Below are 21,258 nucleotides of genomic sequence, written 5' to 3'. Positions count from 1 at the left end.
ATTGGTCCTGCTTTGAGCAGGGGATTGGACTAGGTGACCTCCTGAGGTCCCTTCCAACCCTGATATTCTATGATTCTATGACATGCAGCAACATGGGGGGGTTCTGTCCTGTTTGCACTTTTCCTCTACTTTTGTTTCGTTTTGGAAATGTTGTTTTGTAACTGGTGTTTGGGTGTTGTAATAGCAACCACCCTGCCTGGCAGTGGGTGACAGTTGTACTGTTTTAACACAAGTTTACAAATAAAGTTTTTTATGTCATCAGAAAGTTTATTGCTATCCCTGCACCTCATCATACAATCAGTATTGAAATAAACAAGCTAAATCCATGTTCAGGAACAATGAGGAAGTACGTACAGCAATCCACTCTTCAATCACTTCCTTATATGAATCCATACCGTGAATCATCCCACCCTTTTTGTAAGTTGTCATATCATTCATAACTCCCTTGCATGGCAATCAAGCCCTATCTCTCCCTAGCACTGACACCCCCTGAAACCAAATAGCTTCAACCCCCACAAGCACATTCATAGAAGTACTAATCTTCCTCTTCCATGGGACCATGCAAGTCCATAATGTGGGAGCACAAAGCATCTCTGTTGCCCAGGTGCATCCAGCTCCAGCTGTGGTAGCTGCACTTGTTGGCTGAGTGTACTGATTCAGTGGCCCCTTGCTTCTCATAGGTCCATTAAGGGGGAAATGGCTCACCTCTGGCTTCAAAGATTGTGTAGAGTACAGCAAGCTACAGTAATGCAGACAGCATTGATGCCACTGGCATCCAAACAGGTCTGTGGGCATCTCCAACGGTGCCTCATGCGTGTGTCTTTACCCTGGAGGGCTAAGGCAAGCTACTCAAAACTCTAAAAACGTAAGCTTTCTTCATGTGAAAGTTCTGGACCCGCTGCTGGTCATCCCAGGTCTGCATGACCATGTGATTCCCACCAGTCTGTGCTTGTGGGCCTGTGCCACAAGCGCTGGTTTATGCAGGGAGCATCAGCGGCTATAGCGAGTGTAATGAGCAGCATCAGCCGCTGGGAGCTCTTCCCTCCTCTGCTTTCTTGTCCTTCTCCTGCTCCAGCCAAAATGCTCTCAGGTGCCTTTCCTGGGTAAGAAAACGCCGTCGAAACGCCCATCAGTGTGTCATGGTAGCTCTGCCCGTTTCCTGACACAGGAGTGAAAACGCAAGCAAGAGAACTTCTTGAAAAGGGGTCTCCTCCATGTTGTGTGGCAGGCTGCGCTGGCAGGCTGTTCAAACTTCCTGTAATGTGCAGGGTGGGCAGGAAACCTTTCCCACAGTGTACCACAAGCAAAGGGCTAGAACAGCCACGTTTTGGGAGTTTGAGATGTGGTTGGTTTGACTCGAGTCTGTGTGCTGAGTGTGGACGCCAGAGCCCTCACTGTTTCAAGCCCAGACTAGAAAATTCTTAACATAGGGTTGAGAATTAATATAGACACTCAAACCTCAGGTTCTCTAACACAGGTCAGCTGACTTGAGTCCCACTAACCCACGGCTTACATTGCAGTGTAGACATACCCTCAATGTTATTACACAGCCTCTAAAATTCTCTCTCTTTATACAGTAGTATAAGTCTCAAATGGCTAAAAAAATCCTGTACATCTAACTGAAGTACACAAACTGGAAAACAGTAACCCCATATATCCTTTATATGTCACTTGTATGCCTGACATGTCAGATTCATAGATTCCAAGGCCAGAAGAGACCATTGTGATGATTTAGTCTGACCTCCTGCATAACACAGGCCACAGAACTTCCCAAAGTAATTTGTAGAGCATGTCTTGAAGCATATTCAGAACATGCAGGAAAACCATGGAAAGCAGGATTTTGCTTGCCATTTTAAATACTTTATTTTATGCAAATACAGTATCCACAATAGGTACTCTGCTAAACAAGATACTTTTCACTGACCTACTTGTGATCCAATTTATCATTAGATACAACTGTTTTCAGTGATCTGAAGAAAACAAGTTGGGAACAAAGTGAAGAGCTCTTGAGTGGTTGAAACAAATGAGAGTGGTTGTTTTAAATCAGATATGTGCGATTTAGTCTCTTCATACTATGATCTCTGATTAAAACAGACAGTATAATCCAAGGCTGGATTACTGCAATTCAGAGTTTTGTGCTTTAACAGATGAAATTTTCTCTGGACATAATTTTGGGGCAAATGTTGTCATTAGGGGTACTACAGTAGGTTCAAAATTATGTACTGCATTTCCTCAAATCCCATGATGTGGTACCATAGGAATCTGAAAAATTCTGTTTGCCATTTTTAATTTGATCTTTCTCATGTGTGAGTCAATTTTGTTGATTTTGGACATTTACAATCAGTCTAATCCACCACATTTTAGTGACCTCCATACATACCAATTTGGGATCCAAGGTCAAGGGCTTCTGGTGATACATAAACAAAGGGCTAAGAGGATAGGCGTAGAAATCCTTTACTTAGAAAAAGCAACTGCCTATTGTACTATTTGTAAGCACAAAATTAAGATATATTTGATTTTTGTTGCTTATCTAATTCAGCTTTTTAGATTGCTTTAATTTTTTTATTTTTTATGGGCTGCAAATTGCTTAGGGACACATTGCATGGAAGGCACTACACAGGAACAGTTTTTATTGTATTTCTCTCTCTGAAAAGGTTAAGGAGTTTTATTGCAGATGTCTGTCAGAAATCTCACATGTATCACTAATGGAAGAAGCAAGTGATAAAAGCCTCTGAGTTGATAGATTTCAGAGTAGCAGCCATGTTAGTCTGTATTCACAAAAAGAAAAGGAGGACTTGTGGCACCTTAGAGACTAACCAATTTATTTGAGCATCAGCTTTCGTGAGCTACAGCTCACTTCATCGGATGCAGATAGAGATAGTGAAAAAAGCAGTTTTAGCTCCTGTGACAGCATTCTGGAAAAAACACTGTTTCTTATCAGCAGGTTGAGGAGGAATCAGAGTGAGGTACAACAGTTGTATTGTAACTGTTTCTGATTGCATTTTGTCTTCTAATCCATACTGATGAGCTGTTTCCCGGGGAAAAGCAGTCTGGGGAGGCGGCTGCAATTTACACAGTATCACACCCCTCATATTCAGAAAGGTAAATATACGAAGATCAGGTCATTACAAGTCAACATGTCTATTTGAACCAATGGGAATTTAAGCTTTATTTTGATATATAACACAGTAAAGTACCTTGAAAAATGAAGAAGCAATTTTAAATCCTTTAAATGAGAGATGACAGCAAACTGGAGCCGTTTTAAAAATCCGCTGAACTATAAGGAGGGATGGGGGATTTGAATAAACAGGGTCAAACGCCTTTGGTTTTGGCTTTACAATACCAAAACCAGCACAATTCCTCATTTTTCCTTGCTGTGACTATAAATAGCAAGTGACCTTGTTAAAAAACACAATGAAACAACACAACTTCTGGATACAAATATATTTCAGACACAAGAAACAAAACAAAATGACCTCTTAGCAAACTTGACGGTGTACAGTCCTAGTTCAGTGTTTGGAGAAGTAGATGTGTAACTTGCAGTAACAATAACAGGAATTATACAATTTGTTCAATTTACAATGTAATGTGCTGAAATATATCTTACTATGATGGCATTGGCCATGTCTGAGCTCCTGTTGGGCAAGATTTATTTTTATTTCATAAAAAAACATTTGCACTTAAATTGCTTTTTTTAAAAAAAGGCATCTGTACTTACATATCATCAAAGATGAGCTTTGTTCTGCAGTCTTTATGTGCCCTGGATAAAGATGGCCAAGGCTCTGTTTGGGAGTGTGGCTTGTTGCAGAGAACACTTTCTGAATTGATGTGAACTGCTTTCTAGACAACAAACAATACAGAACACATTGAGAAATTGATCACTGAGTTAGAAATAGCAGCTAATAAACTATGAAAATTTGTCTGCATTGTGCTGTAAATTGCAAGTTAGTGTGCTCACTATTTCAACAGGGAGTACACATAACTAGCTTGTCACTGATAGCCACAGATTCACAGATATTGCGCATAGTTATAGGTAAAGGGCTTTAGAATTTCAGGTGATATGCAGAAGGAACAGAACAGAATTATTAGTCACTAGCTGAAGGGCCATAACACGATGAGTGTAGTTATTAAATCATAGACCAGCTGTGGTTATTCTGCATGTCAAGCCACGTTTCAATGTCCAAACTGTTTGGGGTTTTTTGTTTTGTTGCTGTAACTTTCCACCAGTTTGGGCTGTTATTGTTATTTGACAGTAACTGCAACAGAATAAAATTCCTTCTGCTTCAGACAAAAGAAGGAAATGGAATGAAGGTCTCAACAGAAAGCTCCATGATCTAACCACCACTTACTGCCTAGCTTTCTCTGTAAGTAATCCACACGATCACTTGGTCATGGCAGCTAGGCACCAGATGGGCAGATTTGCTAAAACAAAACCAACCTTGACATTTACAATTCATGAGCTCTCAACTTCTGTATGGGACATCCAGATCAGTTCAGTGGGATAATTTTCAGATGAATAACCAGATACATAAAAATTTTATTATAAGGATTATTAAAATGTTGACCAAATGGAGCATTTCCAGGCTATGCAGAAAATCAGAGTGGAATGCATTAGCTAAGGGTGTGGATCATAAAGCAATCACTTTTTATTTCTAATTTCCAACACATTTATCTTTGAAGGACTTTAAATTATTTTCTAGATATCAAATAATTATAACTCTAAATGAGTTCATAAACCAGCCTCTAAACTTAGGTGTTTAAAAATGTACATTTACGTCATGATGGAAGAGAAATTGGTCAGTCCAATATATTAAAAATGCCTTTTCAAGGCCTTGTATATAGCCTATTTTTCAAATACTTAATTTTATTTATTTCTTTTTATTAAGTGTGAGAGACTCTAGAAACACTTACCTAATTTAGAACAACACATTTAAGACAAAACATCTCAAAGTTAGATCAGAAATATTTACTTTTTCTCCCCACCTCATTACCCCCCTTTCTTCCCTGCAAATCTGCCTTTTTGGAACAGGCCAGTGTTCCCTGAGCAGAAGTGACTTGAGGGGTTTGGGCTAAAGTTCAGTTTCCTGCTGTGAGATGTAGGTTCTTGAAGCCTGTAATGCAGAGGTGGGCAAACTATGGCACGTGGGCCCCTCCTGCCCAGCCCCTGAGCTCCTGGCCTGGGAAGCTAGCCCCCGGCCCCTTCCCCACTGTTCCCCCTCCCCCGCAGCCTCAGCTCACTGTGCCGCCGGCACAATGCTCTGGATGGCAGGGCTGCGAGCTCCTGGGCCAGCGCAGCTGCAGAGCCCGGCCTGACCCGGTGCTTTGTGCTGCATGGCGGCGCGGCTGGTTCCAGCCGGGTGGCGCGGCTGTAGCGCTGCCAGCCACCGGTGCTCCAAGCAGCGCGGTAAGGGGGCAGGGAGCAGAGGGTTCGATAGAGGGCAGGGGAGTTCGGGGTGGTGGTCAGGGGGTGAGGGTGTGGTTAGGGGTCAGGGCGGTCAGAGGGCAGGGAATGGGGGGCGTTGAATGGGGGCAGGGGTCCCGGGGGGCGCAGTCAGGAAGGAGGGAGGGGGTTGGATGGGGCGGCGGGGGGCAGTCAGGGGTGAGGGTTCCGGGGGAGGTCAGGCGACAGGGAACAGGGGAGGGGATGGGGCACGGGTCCCGGGGGGGGGCCAACAGGGAACGGGGGGGTTGGATGGGGCAGGAGTCCTGGGGGTGAGGGGCAGTCGCCAGTCCACACCTGGCTGTTTGGGGAGGCACAGCCTCCCCTAACCGGCCCTCCATACAATTTCCAAAACCCAATGCGGCCCTCAGGCCAAAAAGTTTGCCCGCCCCTGCTGTAATGCATCAAGACATTAATAATAATAAAGAATATATTTGGTGAAAATATTCAATACTTTCTCTTATTATTTCTTCTTCCTTTTCATGGAATGTATAATGGCTAAAACCTTGTTCTCTATGCAGGAAAAGATCATGCAACAGAATTCCTCATGTAGTCTCCTGTGGCTCATTTCACTGCTGAAGAGGGAAATGCTGAGATTAAGCTTTGCTCACAAAACCGACCAATTTTGTGTCCTCGAAAGGCTGCAGATCTCTAGGGACCTGCTGAAGAGCAGGATCATCCACATGAAGGCACTGTTCCTCTAATCCATCATCAGCCCCCAACAGGTGCCTCTTGACTGCATGACAGCACAGCTACCTGGGTGCCACGCTACCACAGACCCACTTCGCCTACCTGAGGTGTTCCAAAAATGGAACAGGTGTGCACCAAAGCTATTGTCGAGTCCATGATTATTATTAATTTTGGGGCGGCACTGGTGGGAAGTCGAGCATGGAGAGTGCCCATTCCCCTTTCCCATGCACAGAGCCTCAACTCTGAGGAGGAGCCTTTGATGGAAGGGGAAGAATGATGCAGCAGGAGTAGCACTCTTTATTGTTCCCTGTATGTGGAGCTTCAGGGTTTGCACTGGTTTTCTCCACAGAGGAAATATTGGGTTGAGCTTCCTAGTTTACTGTTCATTGGGCTGATTTTGCATTCCTTTTACTCCTAAGGCTCCTGTTTCAGGAATCTAATGATTCAAGAAAGGCAGGATTGGAGCTCTTGTCTATTTTGACACCTCTGTCATTTCATGCACAGGTCTGTTCATTTATTGGAAATATATTTATGAGGAAAATGATTTCAGGCATGCAAACACACACAATTTCAGTTCAGAATGCCAAGATCAGCAGCATGTTTTTCTTGTACAACTTTTCTGTTTATGGACATCTGAGTTGCAAAACATGAAATTCCTTACTTTTTGCCTGTGCTTTACTTCTTGCAAACCTTGGTTGTGTACTTACCTGCTCTGTGGATTTCCTTCCACCTCCTATTTTTCAGGTCATTTTTAATCCTGTTATGTCTTACCATTTCCCCAATGGAAAAATCTTACTTAATGGGACATTCATTATTATGTTCCTTTCCATGATATTCTGCAGAAATATCAAGGGCTGTATGAGCAGTGATACAAAGAGAAGAAAAATCAGCTGGGTTTTATACTATGATCAACAACATAAACTTACATTGCAGTCTGCAGGATGTGGCTGTGGCTGGATTTCACTCTTATGTTTTTTGCTGGAGGACATGGAAGGTAATAGGCTGCTGCCATTAGGTCTACTGGAAGAAGTTAAATCATCATTGGAGTATTTGTGTTTTGATGCATCAGAGAGGGGTGAGATGGGAGACCGAAGCATTTTCTCATTTTTATTTATTGGTATCGCCAAGCTGGAAATGGAAATTACAGTAATGGAGTGTCACAAAGCTGGCTTTGAGAAAGGTAAATGTTTTATATATTATCGAAACTTTGAATTTAAAACCTGCTGGCAGGATGAAGTCTACTGATGTCTGGAAACAACTTTATAATATCAGCACCAAGAGTTCATTTACAAATTTGGATCATGTTTCTTCTCTTTCCCTCCAGGGTAAATTGTCATTCTGGGGTTACTATAAAGTCCATGTCAAAGTACTTGAAAAAATAAGGAGATAAATGGCAATTCCTCACTGTCTTTTAAGGGTTACTTGGAGAAGGAGATGAGGCTTTAAAGTGTAAGTTTAGGTTATAGAGTCCTATTTCACAATAACAGGTGACAATTTACAAGCCATAGCAATAAAACCATATGTGAATTAAACAGGGAATGTGCTAGAAGACGATTGGGATGTCTCTGAATTCAATGACCAGGCCTTGGTCATTCAGTTTACGGTAATTTGGTGCAGGTTCTGAAGACAAAGAAATATGTGCTAGTGTAACAGACAAAGAAAAGCATTCTCACAATGGAAACAAGGAAATATCTACTGCTGCATCTTCTAAAAGGGAAAGCCGTGTTAGAGAAGCCATTTTTTTAGAGAAGCCACAGATAGAGCAACAGGTGGCAACAGTAGCAATAAACTGTAAAGAAACTTTTCATGTGCTAATTTGAAGAAGATACTTAAATGAAAAATTAAAGCAACACATAGAGTATACATTTTTTTAAGAGCGATAACTTTGCATTGAGCCTACATTTGTGATTAAGAGTAGACAGAATATTTTAATACAATATGAAAAGGAGGACTTGTGGCACCTTAGAGACTAACCAATTTATTTGAGCATAAGCTTTCGTGAGCTACAGCTGTAGCTCACGAAAGCTTATGCTAAAATAAATTGGTTAGTCTCTAAGGTGCCACAAGTCCTCCTTTTCTTTTTGCGGATACAGACTAACACGGCTGCTACTCTGAAACCTGTTAATACAATATGTTTCCCTGCCACATTCTCTTCAATCCAGCCTATTCCTTTGTAAGGACATTTCTCACTTCTTTATAGATACAGTATCAGAAACTACACCCTGAATGTCCTTGCAAAAGTGAATATGATACAAAATACACTTTGTTTTACCACATCATTTCAGAGAACAGAACTAATTAAACATTTGGCTCCCAAACACTTGTTCATTTATCTTACGAGTCTTTAAAAACTTGAGGTGGCAGAAACCATAGCTCACTATTAGAACTTTTTAGACCTTCATGAGCTCATAAGGCAGTACTTTTAAAGTGTGGCTAAAGGAATTTTTTTTTCAATGGCTTACACTTCTTATGAGAGAGTCAAGGTGAGCAAATGTCAATAGTGATTTTTTGGTAAGAAAAACAACAGATTTTATTGTTAATTTTGAATATTTAGGAGCCCCTTGCTGATGCTCCAACTTTATTTCCTTTTTTCAAATGGAAGCTTTGCCCTGGTCAGCTGGGTTCATACATCATTATCAGGGGGGTGAGGCTAAAGTAGGCTGAAGAAGCTACATCTGCTTTGAAGTGCAACAGCACTAGGAAGGATGGTCAAGTGGTTAGGGTACTAGCATGGAACTCAGGATGACCTGCGTTCAGTTCTCTGCTGTATGAGTTACTGTATGACCTTGGGCAAGTCACATAGTCTTGCTGTGCCTCAGTTCCCCATCTGTAAAATGGGGATAACAACACTGCCCGACCTCACAGGGATGTTGTGAGGATAAATACATTAATGATTGGGAGATGCTATGGTAACAGAAGCCATATAAATACCTTGGAGGGAGGGGAGGGAAAAGAGAATTGGGGAGTGAGGGGAAGGGAGCATTTAAGAACTTATTTGTTGTCTTTTTGATATACAATTGCTATTGGAAACCCTGCATGCATTACATGTGACACACAGCACTTTTAGAAGGTGTGGAATTTACCCCAGGAAAAAACTGGCTCAAACAATGCTAAACATGTCAGACTACGACAATCACTTTGAGAATGTATGTGATGTAAAATGTAGGATACTTTGGTAATAGCATACATGGAATAGTATACATGCATCCAGTCAACCACAATAAAATACACTACTACATGTGATATTTTTACTTTATGTAATGTATCTGAGTTATAGGATGACAGAGAAGCTGAATGTATATTTTTGAATATGCAAAACACGTTTGAGATGCTCCTTTGCATTTGTTTAATATTATAAATAAGAGCTGTTCAGTTCCTACAGTGATGAAAAGAAGACAAATACCTACACATAACCGAATACAAGAAATACAAATGATTGTTGAATATTAGACGTTATATAAATTACAAGGTACCTCTTTGCACTTGCACTATAAAATATAATGAAAAAGGATTTTTTTAAATATATCAATGACCTGCATGTACTAAGCAGCATGCAACTGAACTCTAAGAAGATACATGACTCAAATTGCTTGCTGGCAATCTCTGAAGAAACCAGGCATGATTGAGATGACTGATTGCTAGTATGGCTGCTGCACAAATCTCTGCAAACAAATTGGTGGATTTTCATCACTCATTTCATGCTTTGCATCCTTTGGAAATTTGGCTGTTTTTATAGTCACACAAATTTGTGTGTCCTACACATACCAAATAGTATGGAAAATTACTTACCTGTAATCTTTAGATTGTCTGGTCCTTAATGTATGCAAGAGTTGAGAATTCCAGGCATCAATTCAAGTACTTTTCTTCACTTTGTCCTCAGAGTACATAGATTAATTATTGTATTTAAACTGAAGTATATAAGCAAGCTCTAATTCTGAAACTCATAACAATGTGGTGGAGGTAAAAAGGACTAAGGCTGGTAACCCTAGTTGAACTGATGCCAAGGAATACTGTACTGTCTCAGTTTATCCTTCTGTTGTTGCTATAATTATTTAATCCAGGATCCAAATACTTGGAACTCACAACTTCTTTATGTATCAGAACAAAAATATTAGTACAATTATGTCAGGAGCAGCTAACTCATTCACTACACCAAAAAAAGAGAGAAAACGCATAAGGATAATTTTTACACATAAAATGTGATAATTAAAAAAAATCTATTCCATCAAATGCCAAACAACATATTGCATTATGATTCAGTTAATTGTGGAGACTGAATTTTAAATAACAAGGCAAATGCATACCTATGTTCATTCCTGTTGCAATGATTTGCTGTTGAAATACCTAGGGCAGAGGCAATTAATCGTGAAGAACACTCTCGCTCTAAATGAGTCTTCTTGATCTCCCTGTCCTCTTCTTCATTTTCACACTGAATGACGAGAAAAATGATCATCTATTGAATTTTATAGGTGACACAAGTCCCACGTACAGAAGCAAATGATTGCTGCGTATTACAGGAAATTAAGGCCTGTATTCTGGTGTATCCCAGTATTAACTATTATTATTTAATTTTATTTATATAGTCCACAGACTATACAGACATGCAGCAAGATAGTTCACTGTCCTGAAACGCTTAAAATCTTAAGAGACAACCTGCAAGCAAAGGAGTAGGAAAGAAAATGTGACAATTTTTTTTAACCTTTTCTCTCCTTCCATCTCTAGACATTATCTTTTTATGTCCTCATTTTTGTCCATTTCCTCTACATCTCTTCCTCAAACCCACACCTGGTTTCCTTTCACTCTATTTCTTTCTCTCTCCTACTTTCTTCCATGGGTCCCATGTCCCTTGTCACTGTTTCATATGTCCTACTATCTCTCTCCTTCCTAGGATCCCCCCAGACACTGTTATTACTTTCCCCTCCTTCCTATGAACTCCATAGCCATTTCCATTGTTAGCACCCATCCAATCTCCATGAGTGATTGAGTTCCTCCTGTTACCCTTTGGGTGGGCTTCATTTATTGCTTTGCTGCATGGCAACAGCATTCTGTCTGTTTTACACATTACAATCAGGGCTGCTTTTAAGGCATTAGTATTGTGTCTATAGCTTGGCTCTCATTCATTAGGAATGACAATCATCCTACATCCTTAGTACATGCTTTGTGGTCATGTCTCTAGTTTACCCATGTTTTAGGGGAATGGTGGTAGTTGCAGTGGTTAAGTCTGTTTCTGTTTATGCCACTTTGCCTGCTGTACCCTTATGACATTCATCTGTAACTGGTGACATGCTGTTTCCTTGTCTTATGCTGTTTATTCTGCTTTTTCATCGTGACTCCCTGTCTTCTGTTGGGTATACAACATGGCAATATCACAATAACCCTTCCTATGTCATAGTGGCACAGCTATGCTTTTGCTTCTGCTACTCTTTGACCATTCCTGGTCACGCTCCCATTATTACTGCATGCTACTTCCTGGGCAATGCATACTGTATGAAATGCAGACATTCCTCTGAAACAGGAGAAGCTCAGTGGGTCTCTGTCTGATGTCTGGGCTGTGTTCATAATGGTTCCTGGGGTCAGATCTTCACAAAGGGACTGGCTAGCAATGTTCCCTCTAATTTTTGATAGGCCGTGTGCGCAAAAAATTTCTTCTGTGCAACTTTTTGAAGCAGAGTTCAAATTTGTGCGCCATGAGGCAAATGTGCCCAAGTGAGTAAAATGCTTATACATTTAAAAAGTTTTAATCTGCAATTTGTGATGATAATAGTTTTACACCATGTTATTTTATAAATGTCATTTTAAAATTCTTAGAAAAAGGAAATTTAACCTCCTTTCCCTTCCCCCCCTTGTCAGCTAGTAGAATCTGGCTGTGTTGATAGATGGCGGGTGAACAATGTCAAAAGTCACCCGTAAATGATATTTCGACCTGGCTTCAATGTAGTATTTCATTTTTTTGGCGCGCAGTGTTTCGCCATGTGCACGGGGTTTAGTGTGTGCGCACACGCGCACAGCTTAGAGGGAACAGTGCTGGCTAGTGCAATGGCTGCTAGAGATGGCATCTGTGGATGCAGAACAGACATTGAGCTAAATTCTGGACTCAGTTATACCTGTGCAACCCCACTGAGTTAAACTGGATTGCACTGATGTAACTGAGAAAAGTTGTCGGCCCAAATGGATCATGAATTTACATAAATTAAGCTCCCGCTGATGTCAGCAGAATAGCTGTATGCAGAGCATTTGCAGGATTGGGCCCTTTGCTAACATCTTGAGATGACATAGGCGCTATCTCTACCTTCCTTCTCCAACACACTCATAATGAAGACATGATACTGGCTTTGATTACACAGCTGCATACAATTCATTTCCTGATTTAGGCATCATCTTCAGACGTCCAAGTTTTGAAAAAAACACTAATAAAGGGTACTATTTTCATGAGGAGGGAATGACAATGTGTCAACTGAAAATGCACTATGGGCTATGGCATCTTTGTCCCCTGCTGGGTAGAAGTTTTAGTTTTGCTTTTCAATTTTTTTCCCCTCCTGTTCCTTGAACAACTATTGTTGGTTCAAAGTCACACACGGTAGGGGAGTGAGTGATGATGAAACATTGCTTCAAAAATTCGAATTCAAATAGGATATTATTGTTACACATATTATATTGTTTGGGTAAACAGATCATATACAAGAAATAGATGATTACATAGATTAGATAGATTAGGTGATAGATAGGAAGACACAAAATATACCGTGCAACTTTCCCCGGCATCCCCTCCAAAACCAAAGAAACCCCATACAGCTTACCTTGCGTTTCCTTCTAGATTTTGGCACAACCTTTTCTGATGGTGGGTAAGTACAATTATTCTGCTGAAGGCTGGCTTCTTCTTTTGCTCCAGTGCTCATTGCCAGTGGCTCCTCAGGTAAATGCTCTGGAATTCTGGACAAAAGAGTCAAATCAATTTTGACCCACAGTGATTTTACCTCATCATTGTCTTTCAGAGGAGACAGGAGCTCATTCCTGCCAAAAGGAACTAGAGTATAAAACTGTTCCTCCAGCTCCTTTGCTATATCATTACTAGTCCTGGCATTAATGGAGCCAAAGGCATTACAGCTGCTGTTAGTTTTGTTGGTGTTACCGCTCAAGGAGTCCTTCAACCTCTGGTCACTTCCACCTGAAGCAGAAGCCACAGTTTGAGGTTTGGGCAGATGATATTCCTCTTGTTCGGATTCTGAATCTGAATCTGAGGAAGATGACGAAGATGAAGACTCTGTCTCGATAAATTCCTTGGATTTGGGTGCAGTTTTGCTTGGCCCTCTGGTACGTCTCTTTTCACATGCAGCGACAGAACGGGGCTCTTTTCTGTGCCCAGTTCTGTTGTTGCAGGGCCTGGCTTTAGGTTGTTCACAGATGTTATTTTCCAAAAATACTTGGCTCAAAGCGAGATCCTCAGATGTATGGCAGTTCAAGGCATCCCCACCAGAGGTCCTCTCTGTTCTTCTTGGCTGCTTTTTACAAGTCGTCCTTCTCTGAGGGCCGCTGTCTCCAGAAACAGCAGCAGTCGTAGGAGGTGATTTCTGCTTCCCTCCTTTATTTCCTGGTGCTTTATTAGCAGTTCTAGGCCTCAACTCCTCTTTGCTGGGGTTCTTAATTTCCTTGTCTCTGAGGTCAGTTTGGCAAATAGCTGGTATTTTCTCACACTCTTGTCCTTCCTCCTTTATTCTGCTGTAATACTGATTGCTCTCCAGTCCATGGTTATCATTTTGGTTAAGAATAGATGTTTTGTGAGGATTAACTTTATTTAGCCATTTATCCAACTGCCATTTGTTTGATGATGGCTGCTCAGGCTGAAAGCAAATCAAACAAAATAGTATTTAATAAATTTCCAGCTGTGAGGGATGTCACAGTCCGTATTTGTATAGGTTCTCTATATGTTCAGAGTGAAAATAACTAAATTGCAGGGCTTGTACTGTGTTTTTTTTAACTGTGGCCATGCTGTTCTCATTGGACAAGCTAAGGGTTCAGCTCCTGGAATTAACCCTTTAGCTGGTACCTTGGGCTATGAGAGAAGCATCTCCATGAGGGTGGTGGAATCAAAGAAAAAAAAGAATGATGCAAAAGGTGAAAGAGACAGTTAAACAGACAGAGTGTGTACAGTTAGTGCTCTATTTAAGTTTACTGTCTTTATTAGGGTACCCAGTCATGGAGTTGAATAATATTCCTCTGCTATTAATAGGGGCATTGACTTTAGGAGCAGAACGTAATGACTAAAGTGCAGGCTGTTAGAGACAGGGTGTGCTGTAGAAGCGATATTTTCAGTTTTGAATGAGGCTGAGAAGGAGGACAGCTACTGTGATTCATACTTCTTAAAAGGTGATTCATGCAGTGTGCTATTGACATCCACTTTACTGGGAAATGCTTCCAACTTTCCAAATAAAAGAAAATATAATGGTGATAGAGAGACAGAAAAAAAGGGATAAAATCAAGGCTACAGAATGAAGAATAAGGAGAAAAAAAGGGAGATGTATTTTGTATCTTATAACATTGCTAGTAAAGACAAGAATATTTAGACACTACAAGGGAGTTTTAATTGCATTATTTAGCTAACTAACGTACTGCTGCTCCCCCCCCCAGTATACAGACACTAGAATCATGCAAGATCCCCCATACATTTTTGTGTGTGGAGATATTGTCAGTTACTCATTTTACATATATTGTGTAGCTGCTAATTTTTCTCCTTATTTGTGCCATAACATGATTAAATTTTAAGAGTGCATCTAAAGTACAATGGTGTTTGGACAGTGAAGAAGTGGGATAATTATTATTTCAAATGCAGCTATGGCTAAGACAATAATGCCCAAGTGCTTCTTATAATCAGTAATTTGAATGAAATGAAACAAGTGGTGGTGGAATAAGAATGCGAAACAAAAAACGACACAATGGAGCAAAATAATACCTTCAATTATACCACTAAAATCCCACTGAAGATGAGGTTTGGATAGGGTCTCACTAATATATGAACCATCTTTTATGGCTGTAGTCATAAAAAGCTAAATTTCTGACCCCACTGAAATCAATGGGAAAATCTCCCAAAGTCCTCAGTGGGATCAGAATTTGCCTCAATATTCCATTTAATTTGAAATACATAATCATCATGCATGCTGACATGAAAACCATCACTGGGCTAAAACCATCATTCTGCCCTCAGTTTTCCATGAAGAATTTTACTCTTGTTGTCTAATTTTTCTCATTAGAGAACAACCTATGGTAAAGGTTCACAGGGAAATATCATGCCAACTTTGTACTGTCCCGTTGATGTCCCACTCAATCTCCTGAATGCAACTGGTCATCCACAAATTTTGTGTGTGGCGGCACTTATGATCCCCTCCTGCAGTTTTAGATATTGTCATTCTCTAAAACTCTGTTTCTCACAATTCATACTTCAGGGACAAAATTACACCATCCAAAAACAACGAGGAACAGCTGAGTGACATGATTTTACAACGTAGTGCTTCCCAGTAGTGGTACTTCCACTGTCTACCACTCTGTCACCAATGTACATGCCCCCTAAATAGTAATGCCTCAGGCAAAATCCCTCTAGTACAAACCATGTTGCCAACTCTCCCAATTTTATCATGAGTCTCATGATATTTGGTACTTTTCTGAAAGCTCCAGCTCCTGGAATCATTGGTTAGATAAGTAATCCCAGCTTTCATTTTTTAAAAAAGAAAGCTTTTAGAATTCATGCTTTGGAAAAAAAAATCTTGTAAATGTGAACCCTAAAAACAAAAGGTAAATAAAAAGATCTCAAATAGAAATCTTTCGTGATTTTGGGGGCTTGACATGATTTTTGAATGCTTGCAGTTGGCACCAATGAAGTCAATATACAATGGGAATCTATTTGTTCAATTAATGGATCCAACTGAAAAGCTTTGCAGTTCAAAAAGCATATACAAGAATCTGCTTTCACTAAGGCAGACTGTTTTGCAATGGGATGTGATGACTGGTAGGGTGAAAATGTTTGCAAAATTTAACTGGAGACTTTTCATCAATTCATGTTGTAGCCCCCAGAAATTTCAATTATTTGTGGGGGTGGGGAAAGATCCTGGCCCACACCTGATCCATTGGATTACAGTGACCCCTGAGCAAATCATAAGGCCCCCAATTTATATCACCTTTGTCCCCCACTTTGCATTGGCCAGCACAGCATTAGTCAGGGGAATATTCTGCTCTCTTTAGAAAGGTATAGGTGTCTACACTCCCCCCACTGCACTGGGGAGTTTTTAATTGTGTGAAATCTGTGATGACCTGGATGACCAGGTTCAACAGAAACTTTGGTCTATCTTCTGCCTAAGTCCAGGTAGATCCAAGTGGCTACCTCACGAAAGATGATTGACAATTGTCTGATAACCAAAATCAGATAAATGGAGAAGAGAGAAAAGGTCTGTGTTTGTAGCATTTAAAGAGCCTGTAAGCATTGGATCACAAACCTTTCCTACTTTAAATTACTCATTCCTCTGCTAGGCTTCTTTGGGGAAACCAGGAGGATTTGACACACCTGCTCAGAAACACTGTGTCTCTAGAACTCAGATCTCTTAGAGTCTACAAAGTATAGCTGGAGGCACAAGGGACATAGATCTGGGGAAGCCTCCAGTGCATGTTCTCCGGAACGATTTGGGGGGGGGGGGTTGGGGGTAGGGCTCTGTGAAAACTATGGTGTCTCCTGCTCTTACTACTGGAAAGAGGGACTTAGAGACTTGGCAGCATAGTAGGCCCTATGCCCTATGGTGCCCTTTTCTTTTAAGAAGTGAAGCCACTCTCTGTTGTTCTTATTTATCATTTGCATTACCATACTGCTTATCGAGAAGCCCCTATTGAGATCAGGGGCCCTCTTATGCTAGGCACTATACATACACATAATGAGAGATGGTCCTTGCCCTGGTGAGTTTTGCCATTGACTACAATGGGGCCAGGGTTTCAGTCCTGGAACCTGAGAAAGTTTGCCTAATGAAGTCAGGTGTGTGGAAGCTAAAAACCAATGTGTCCCACCACCAAAAGTAAAGGACATGTCCAAAGTTAGTTTGGTGGCAAAACTCATCTTTAACTTGCAGTATGCCAACCAGAAAATACAACTGGGGCTTCTCCAGGGGCCTGTGGAAGCTGAAAACTGTTTGAAAAACAAAACGGTCAAAAAGATGAAAAAAGAGTTAAATCTAACAGGGAAGCAAACAAATCTGGGGAAGAGACAGGTGCCTAATGACCATTAAGTCAATCTACCTAGATATATACACTCTTTTTATTTACTTAATATAAAGACTCCATGTATGCCATGAGCGAGAGGTGGTGATTCCCAGCTTGCGTACATACGTATGCGGGCACTAGCTCACTGAGAGCTAGCGTGAGGCTAAATCGTAGTGTAGCTGCAGGAGCGCAGGCAGCGGTGGCAAGGCTTAGCCAGGCTGGGGACGTACCCACAGGGGTTCAGGTGGGTTCACCCTCAGTGCGGCTGCTCCCTGTGGCATTGCAGCTACGCGACTATTTATACTCGCGTTAGCTCAGAAGAGAGCTAGCGGCACTACGTGTAGGTGAGCTGGGAATCACCACCGTAGCTGTGGTGTGGACGAAGCAGAAGAGACGTGTGTCAATGACACTGATATATAAGATCGGAGGGAACACCAAGAATATACAGGGAGCTCTTCAGCCACCAGTGCCCAAAACCACACTGCTCCTTGCAAGGTCAGTATGTTGACTCTGCTGATGGGGGGAGGGCAGAGCCCTGCAAATCTTGTTAGCTTTGACAGATGCTGACCAGGGCCTAAGACCCAATATTACCTCCTGGGATGACAGTGTCACAGAAAAACACTTATGGGTACACTTGAAAAGAAGAAAACCGGTGTAGGTTAGACAGTACAGAGAAGCAGAATGGGACATTTAATCTTCACAGCCTTTCGAAGTAGCTGGGCCTGGTTCAGTGCAAAGCAGGACAGAGAAATCCATGTATTTTGTGGTGTTGTCACTAGAGGCAGCTGTGCTGTAGCAGCCACTGTGTCTCTGTCCCATGCAGCTGCTTCGCCACTTCTGCCCCCGCAGCTCCTCTTCCAACCCATGCTTCATAGCAGCAGATCATGCGACAATGATAAAGGCTCACAGGAAGAGTCAGGTTTTCTTCTAACACTGAACAAGGAATGTTAGTACAACTGTATTATCCCTAATGCTACTGCAAACCTTCTCAGCCCCTATTCCTATTTTACTTTACTATTTACTTTACTTTACTATTCCTACTTTACTTTACAGATTTAAAGAGTCAGGATACACAGGCTCACACTGCACAGTGGGAATTGGAGGAGGCTCAGGAGGAGGCTGCCTTGACACCCTTTCACCTTGCTTAAATTTCCAGTGACTGGGGTGGGAGGCGGGGGGAGGATGAAAAACAGAGAATGCTCTCCAAAGGGTGAGTGGGGTAGGAGGTAAAGGAGAAATCTATGGGGGTGGGGTGGAGGAGCCACTGAAAATGAGATGCTGTGAAGCAGGAAGATCCACCAGGGGTGGGGATAAGAAATCTTGTGGGAGGGCTAGAGTGATAACTGGAAACTACATGCTAGTAGCTTAAAGCCTCAAATAGATGGCACCAGGGAACCTGCCCTTCCGTCCCCAAAACAGCCAACCAACCAATTACAATTGTCTCTCCTACACCACACACACCCCAATCTATTACTCCTGCAGTCTTCTAACCAATTCCTGCCTTACAGAGACCACCATGCTAACTTATTGGAGGAAAGCACAACAGTGCCAGACTCCTAGAATTCGGCGAGTAGGAAGTTCAGCCCCTTCAAGGGACTTCAGATCCAGTTATCCCTCACCATCCTAAACCCAAAGTGTCATTGGAACGAACAGACCTCAATCAAGGATGCCACACATAGCATCAGTCCTTCAACTAAGCACATGAAGTCAACCCCTCTACCAGCACCCTCATTCATGGCCTCCATAGAGAGAGGGAGAGAGGATAACAGCCTCAGCTTCTAGACCAGTGTTTCTCCAACTTGGGACGCCGCTTGTTCAGGGAAAGCCACTGGCGGGCCGGGCCGATCGCGGTTCCCACTGGCCACGGTTTGCCGCTGCAGGCCAATAGGGGCAGTGGGAAGCGGCGCAGGCCGAGGGACGTACCGGCCGCCGCTTCCCGCAGCCCCCATTGGCCTGGAACAGCGAATTGTGGCCAGTGGGAGCCGCGATCGGCTGAACCTGAAGACACGGCAGGTTACTAAACCGGCCCGGCCTGCCAGGGGCTTTCCCTGAACAAGCGGCATTCCAAGTTTGGGAAACACTGGTCTGGATGATGAGTGCATGTTTGGCAGTGTACAAAACTAGCTTGTAACAGGGCCACCTTGGTCCAGCCTCTGTCTCAGTCCACAAATTACATAGAGACCCTTTTGCTGGTTCAACACCCTTTGCAGTTTATTTACAGTTGCATCCCACCACCTTCACAGCATACCTAAGACCTCTCCCAAGCAGAGGAGAGCGATGTCTCTTTCCCTCTTACTGCCTGCTTCCCCCCACTGTGCTCTTCTTTCCTATGCCTATTTGTGGGCTCTTGGCTGAGGGCTTAACTGGCCTCTCTGCCTTGTCCCGCCCCCAAATTAGGCACAGACTTGCATAGTCAGCTCTAATCTGCTTTGCCTGATTGGGGCTGCTGTGAAGAGTGCTGACTCAGGCCTTTGTACCTACCACTCTGTCACATAGCCCCACTCACAATTTGATATTGGATGAGACTTCTGAACTGACCTGCGTCACTGAAACCTGGTTGGATGCTACCTCTGACCCTATTCTACCTCAGCTTACTCCATACACAAAGATCCCAAAATGAGCTAGAAAAATAAAAGAGGAGGTGGAGCAGCAATCCTCTTTCCCGCTAAACACAGAAGATGCCCCAGTCCAGAAATAAAAACCTTTGAATATGTGCCTATGATATTTGAGGTGGGGGACAAAAAATAACCTAAAATGACTTGTAGTCTACAGATCTCCATATGAAATCCCAATCAATGTCCCATATGGATTAATAGATGTGATGCCCTGCTGGAACGACCAGGTCAATTGTTCTTGGAGAGATCACTTCTATGTACACATTGACAAAGACACACTAGCAACCCCCTTCTCCTTTTCTTGCTTCCTCCTTCCCAATTTGTACGTTTGTTGAGACTCCATATGGAAGGAAAAGATTGAGACATAAAGGCAGATGTCTGCAGTGGGGAACTGGAGAAAGAGGACAGAATCTGCAGGGAAAGGGTGAGACCTTGAGTGGAAGGAGACCAATGGGGAGAGGAGGAAATAGGACGGTAAAGAGAGGGAGAGGGGCAAGGAGTGCCCAGGAATGTAGAGAAAGAGAAAAGAAAAGGGAAGGCTGGAGGAATAGATTTGGGGGAGGGGAAAGGAGAAATTAAAAATTAACTGAAAGTGAATCTGAAAAATACTGAGAGGCAGAGAGAAGGCAAGAAAATTGCTGAGTAAAGAAAGAACAACAAAAACAAGGGAGACACACTACAGTATGCTTTTGGTACTTTTATATTTGGTGCCAAAATGTTACATAACATACATACCGTGTTTTTGATTTTTTTAAAAAGGGAATGTAATTTTTTATGATTGTGAGACATGATTGTCATGATCCAGTGTCGTATGGTAAAGGGGAATTACCTGTCTGGGGTTTGGGTGTGTTTACAGTCTTGATGCTGGATTTTTGAATACTTTTTACGTATATTTGTGTGTCTATGTATGTGAGAGTCTGGGGAATATGTAAGGTTATTTACAGCCTTAATAGGTTATCCTGCCAAGCCTTCTGCACGGAGGCAGGAGCAAATATACCTAGACCATTCCTGACTGGTGTTTGTCTAACCTGTTCTTAAAAACCTTCAATGAGGGGGATTCCACAACCTCTCCTGGAAGCCTATTCCAGTGCTTAACTATCCTTATAGTTAGAAAGCTTTGCCTAATATCTATTTAAATCTCCCTTGTTGCAGATTTAGACAATTACTTCTTGTCCTACCTTCAGTGGACATGGAGAACAATTGATCACAGTCCTCTTTATAACTGCCCTTAACATATTTAAAGACTGTTATCATATCTCCCCCCCACTGTTCTTTTCTCAA

General features: G+C 42.0%; 1 protein-coding gene across 4 annotated transcripts in view; it reads right to left on the bottom strand.

Moving 5' to 3' along the window:
* The window catches only part of AFF3 (ALF transcription elongation factor 3), a 466,113-nt gene that overhangs the window by 39,755 nt on the left and 405,100 nt on the right, over positions 1–21,258 (bottom strand). For all 4 annotated transcript variants that reach the window (XM_074965024.1, XM_074965032.1, XM_074965041.1 and 1 more), the window contains 4 exons: positions 12,928–13,968; positions 10,435–10,559; positions 7,057–7,258; positions 3,719–3,840 (listed from right to left, as the gene is read on the bottom strand). In XM_074965024.1, the coding sequence (XP_074821125.1) occupies positions 3,719–3,840; positions 7,057–7,258; positions 10,435–10,559; positions 12,928–13,968 (1,490 nt within the window). The remainder of the gene's footprint in view (positions 1–3,718; positions 3,841–7,056; positions 7,259–10,434; positions 10,560–12,927; positions 13,969–21,258) is intronic.

This window comes from Natator depressus, chromosome 1 (assembly GCF_965152275.1).
Source record: "Natator depressus isolate rNatDep1 chromosome 1, rNatDep2.hap1, whole genome shotgun sequence".
Lineage (NCBI taxonomy): Eukaryota > Metazoa > Chordata > Testudines > Cheloniidae > Natator > Natator depressus.
Note: the sequence above shows the minus strand (reverse complement) of the source record. Positions and strands in the feature narration are given on the sequence as shown.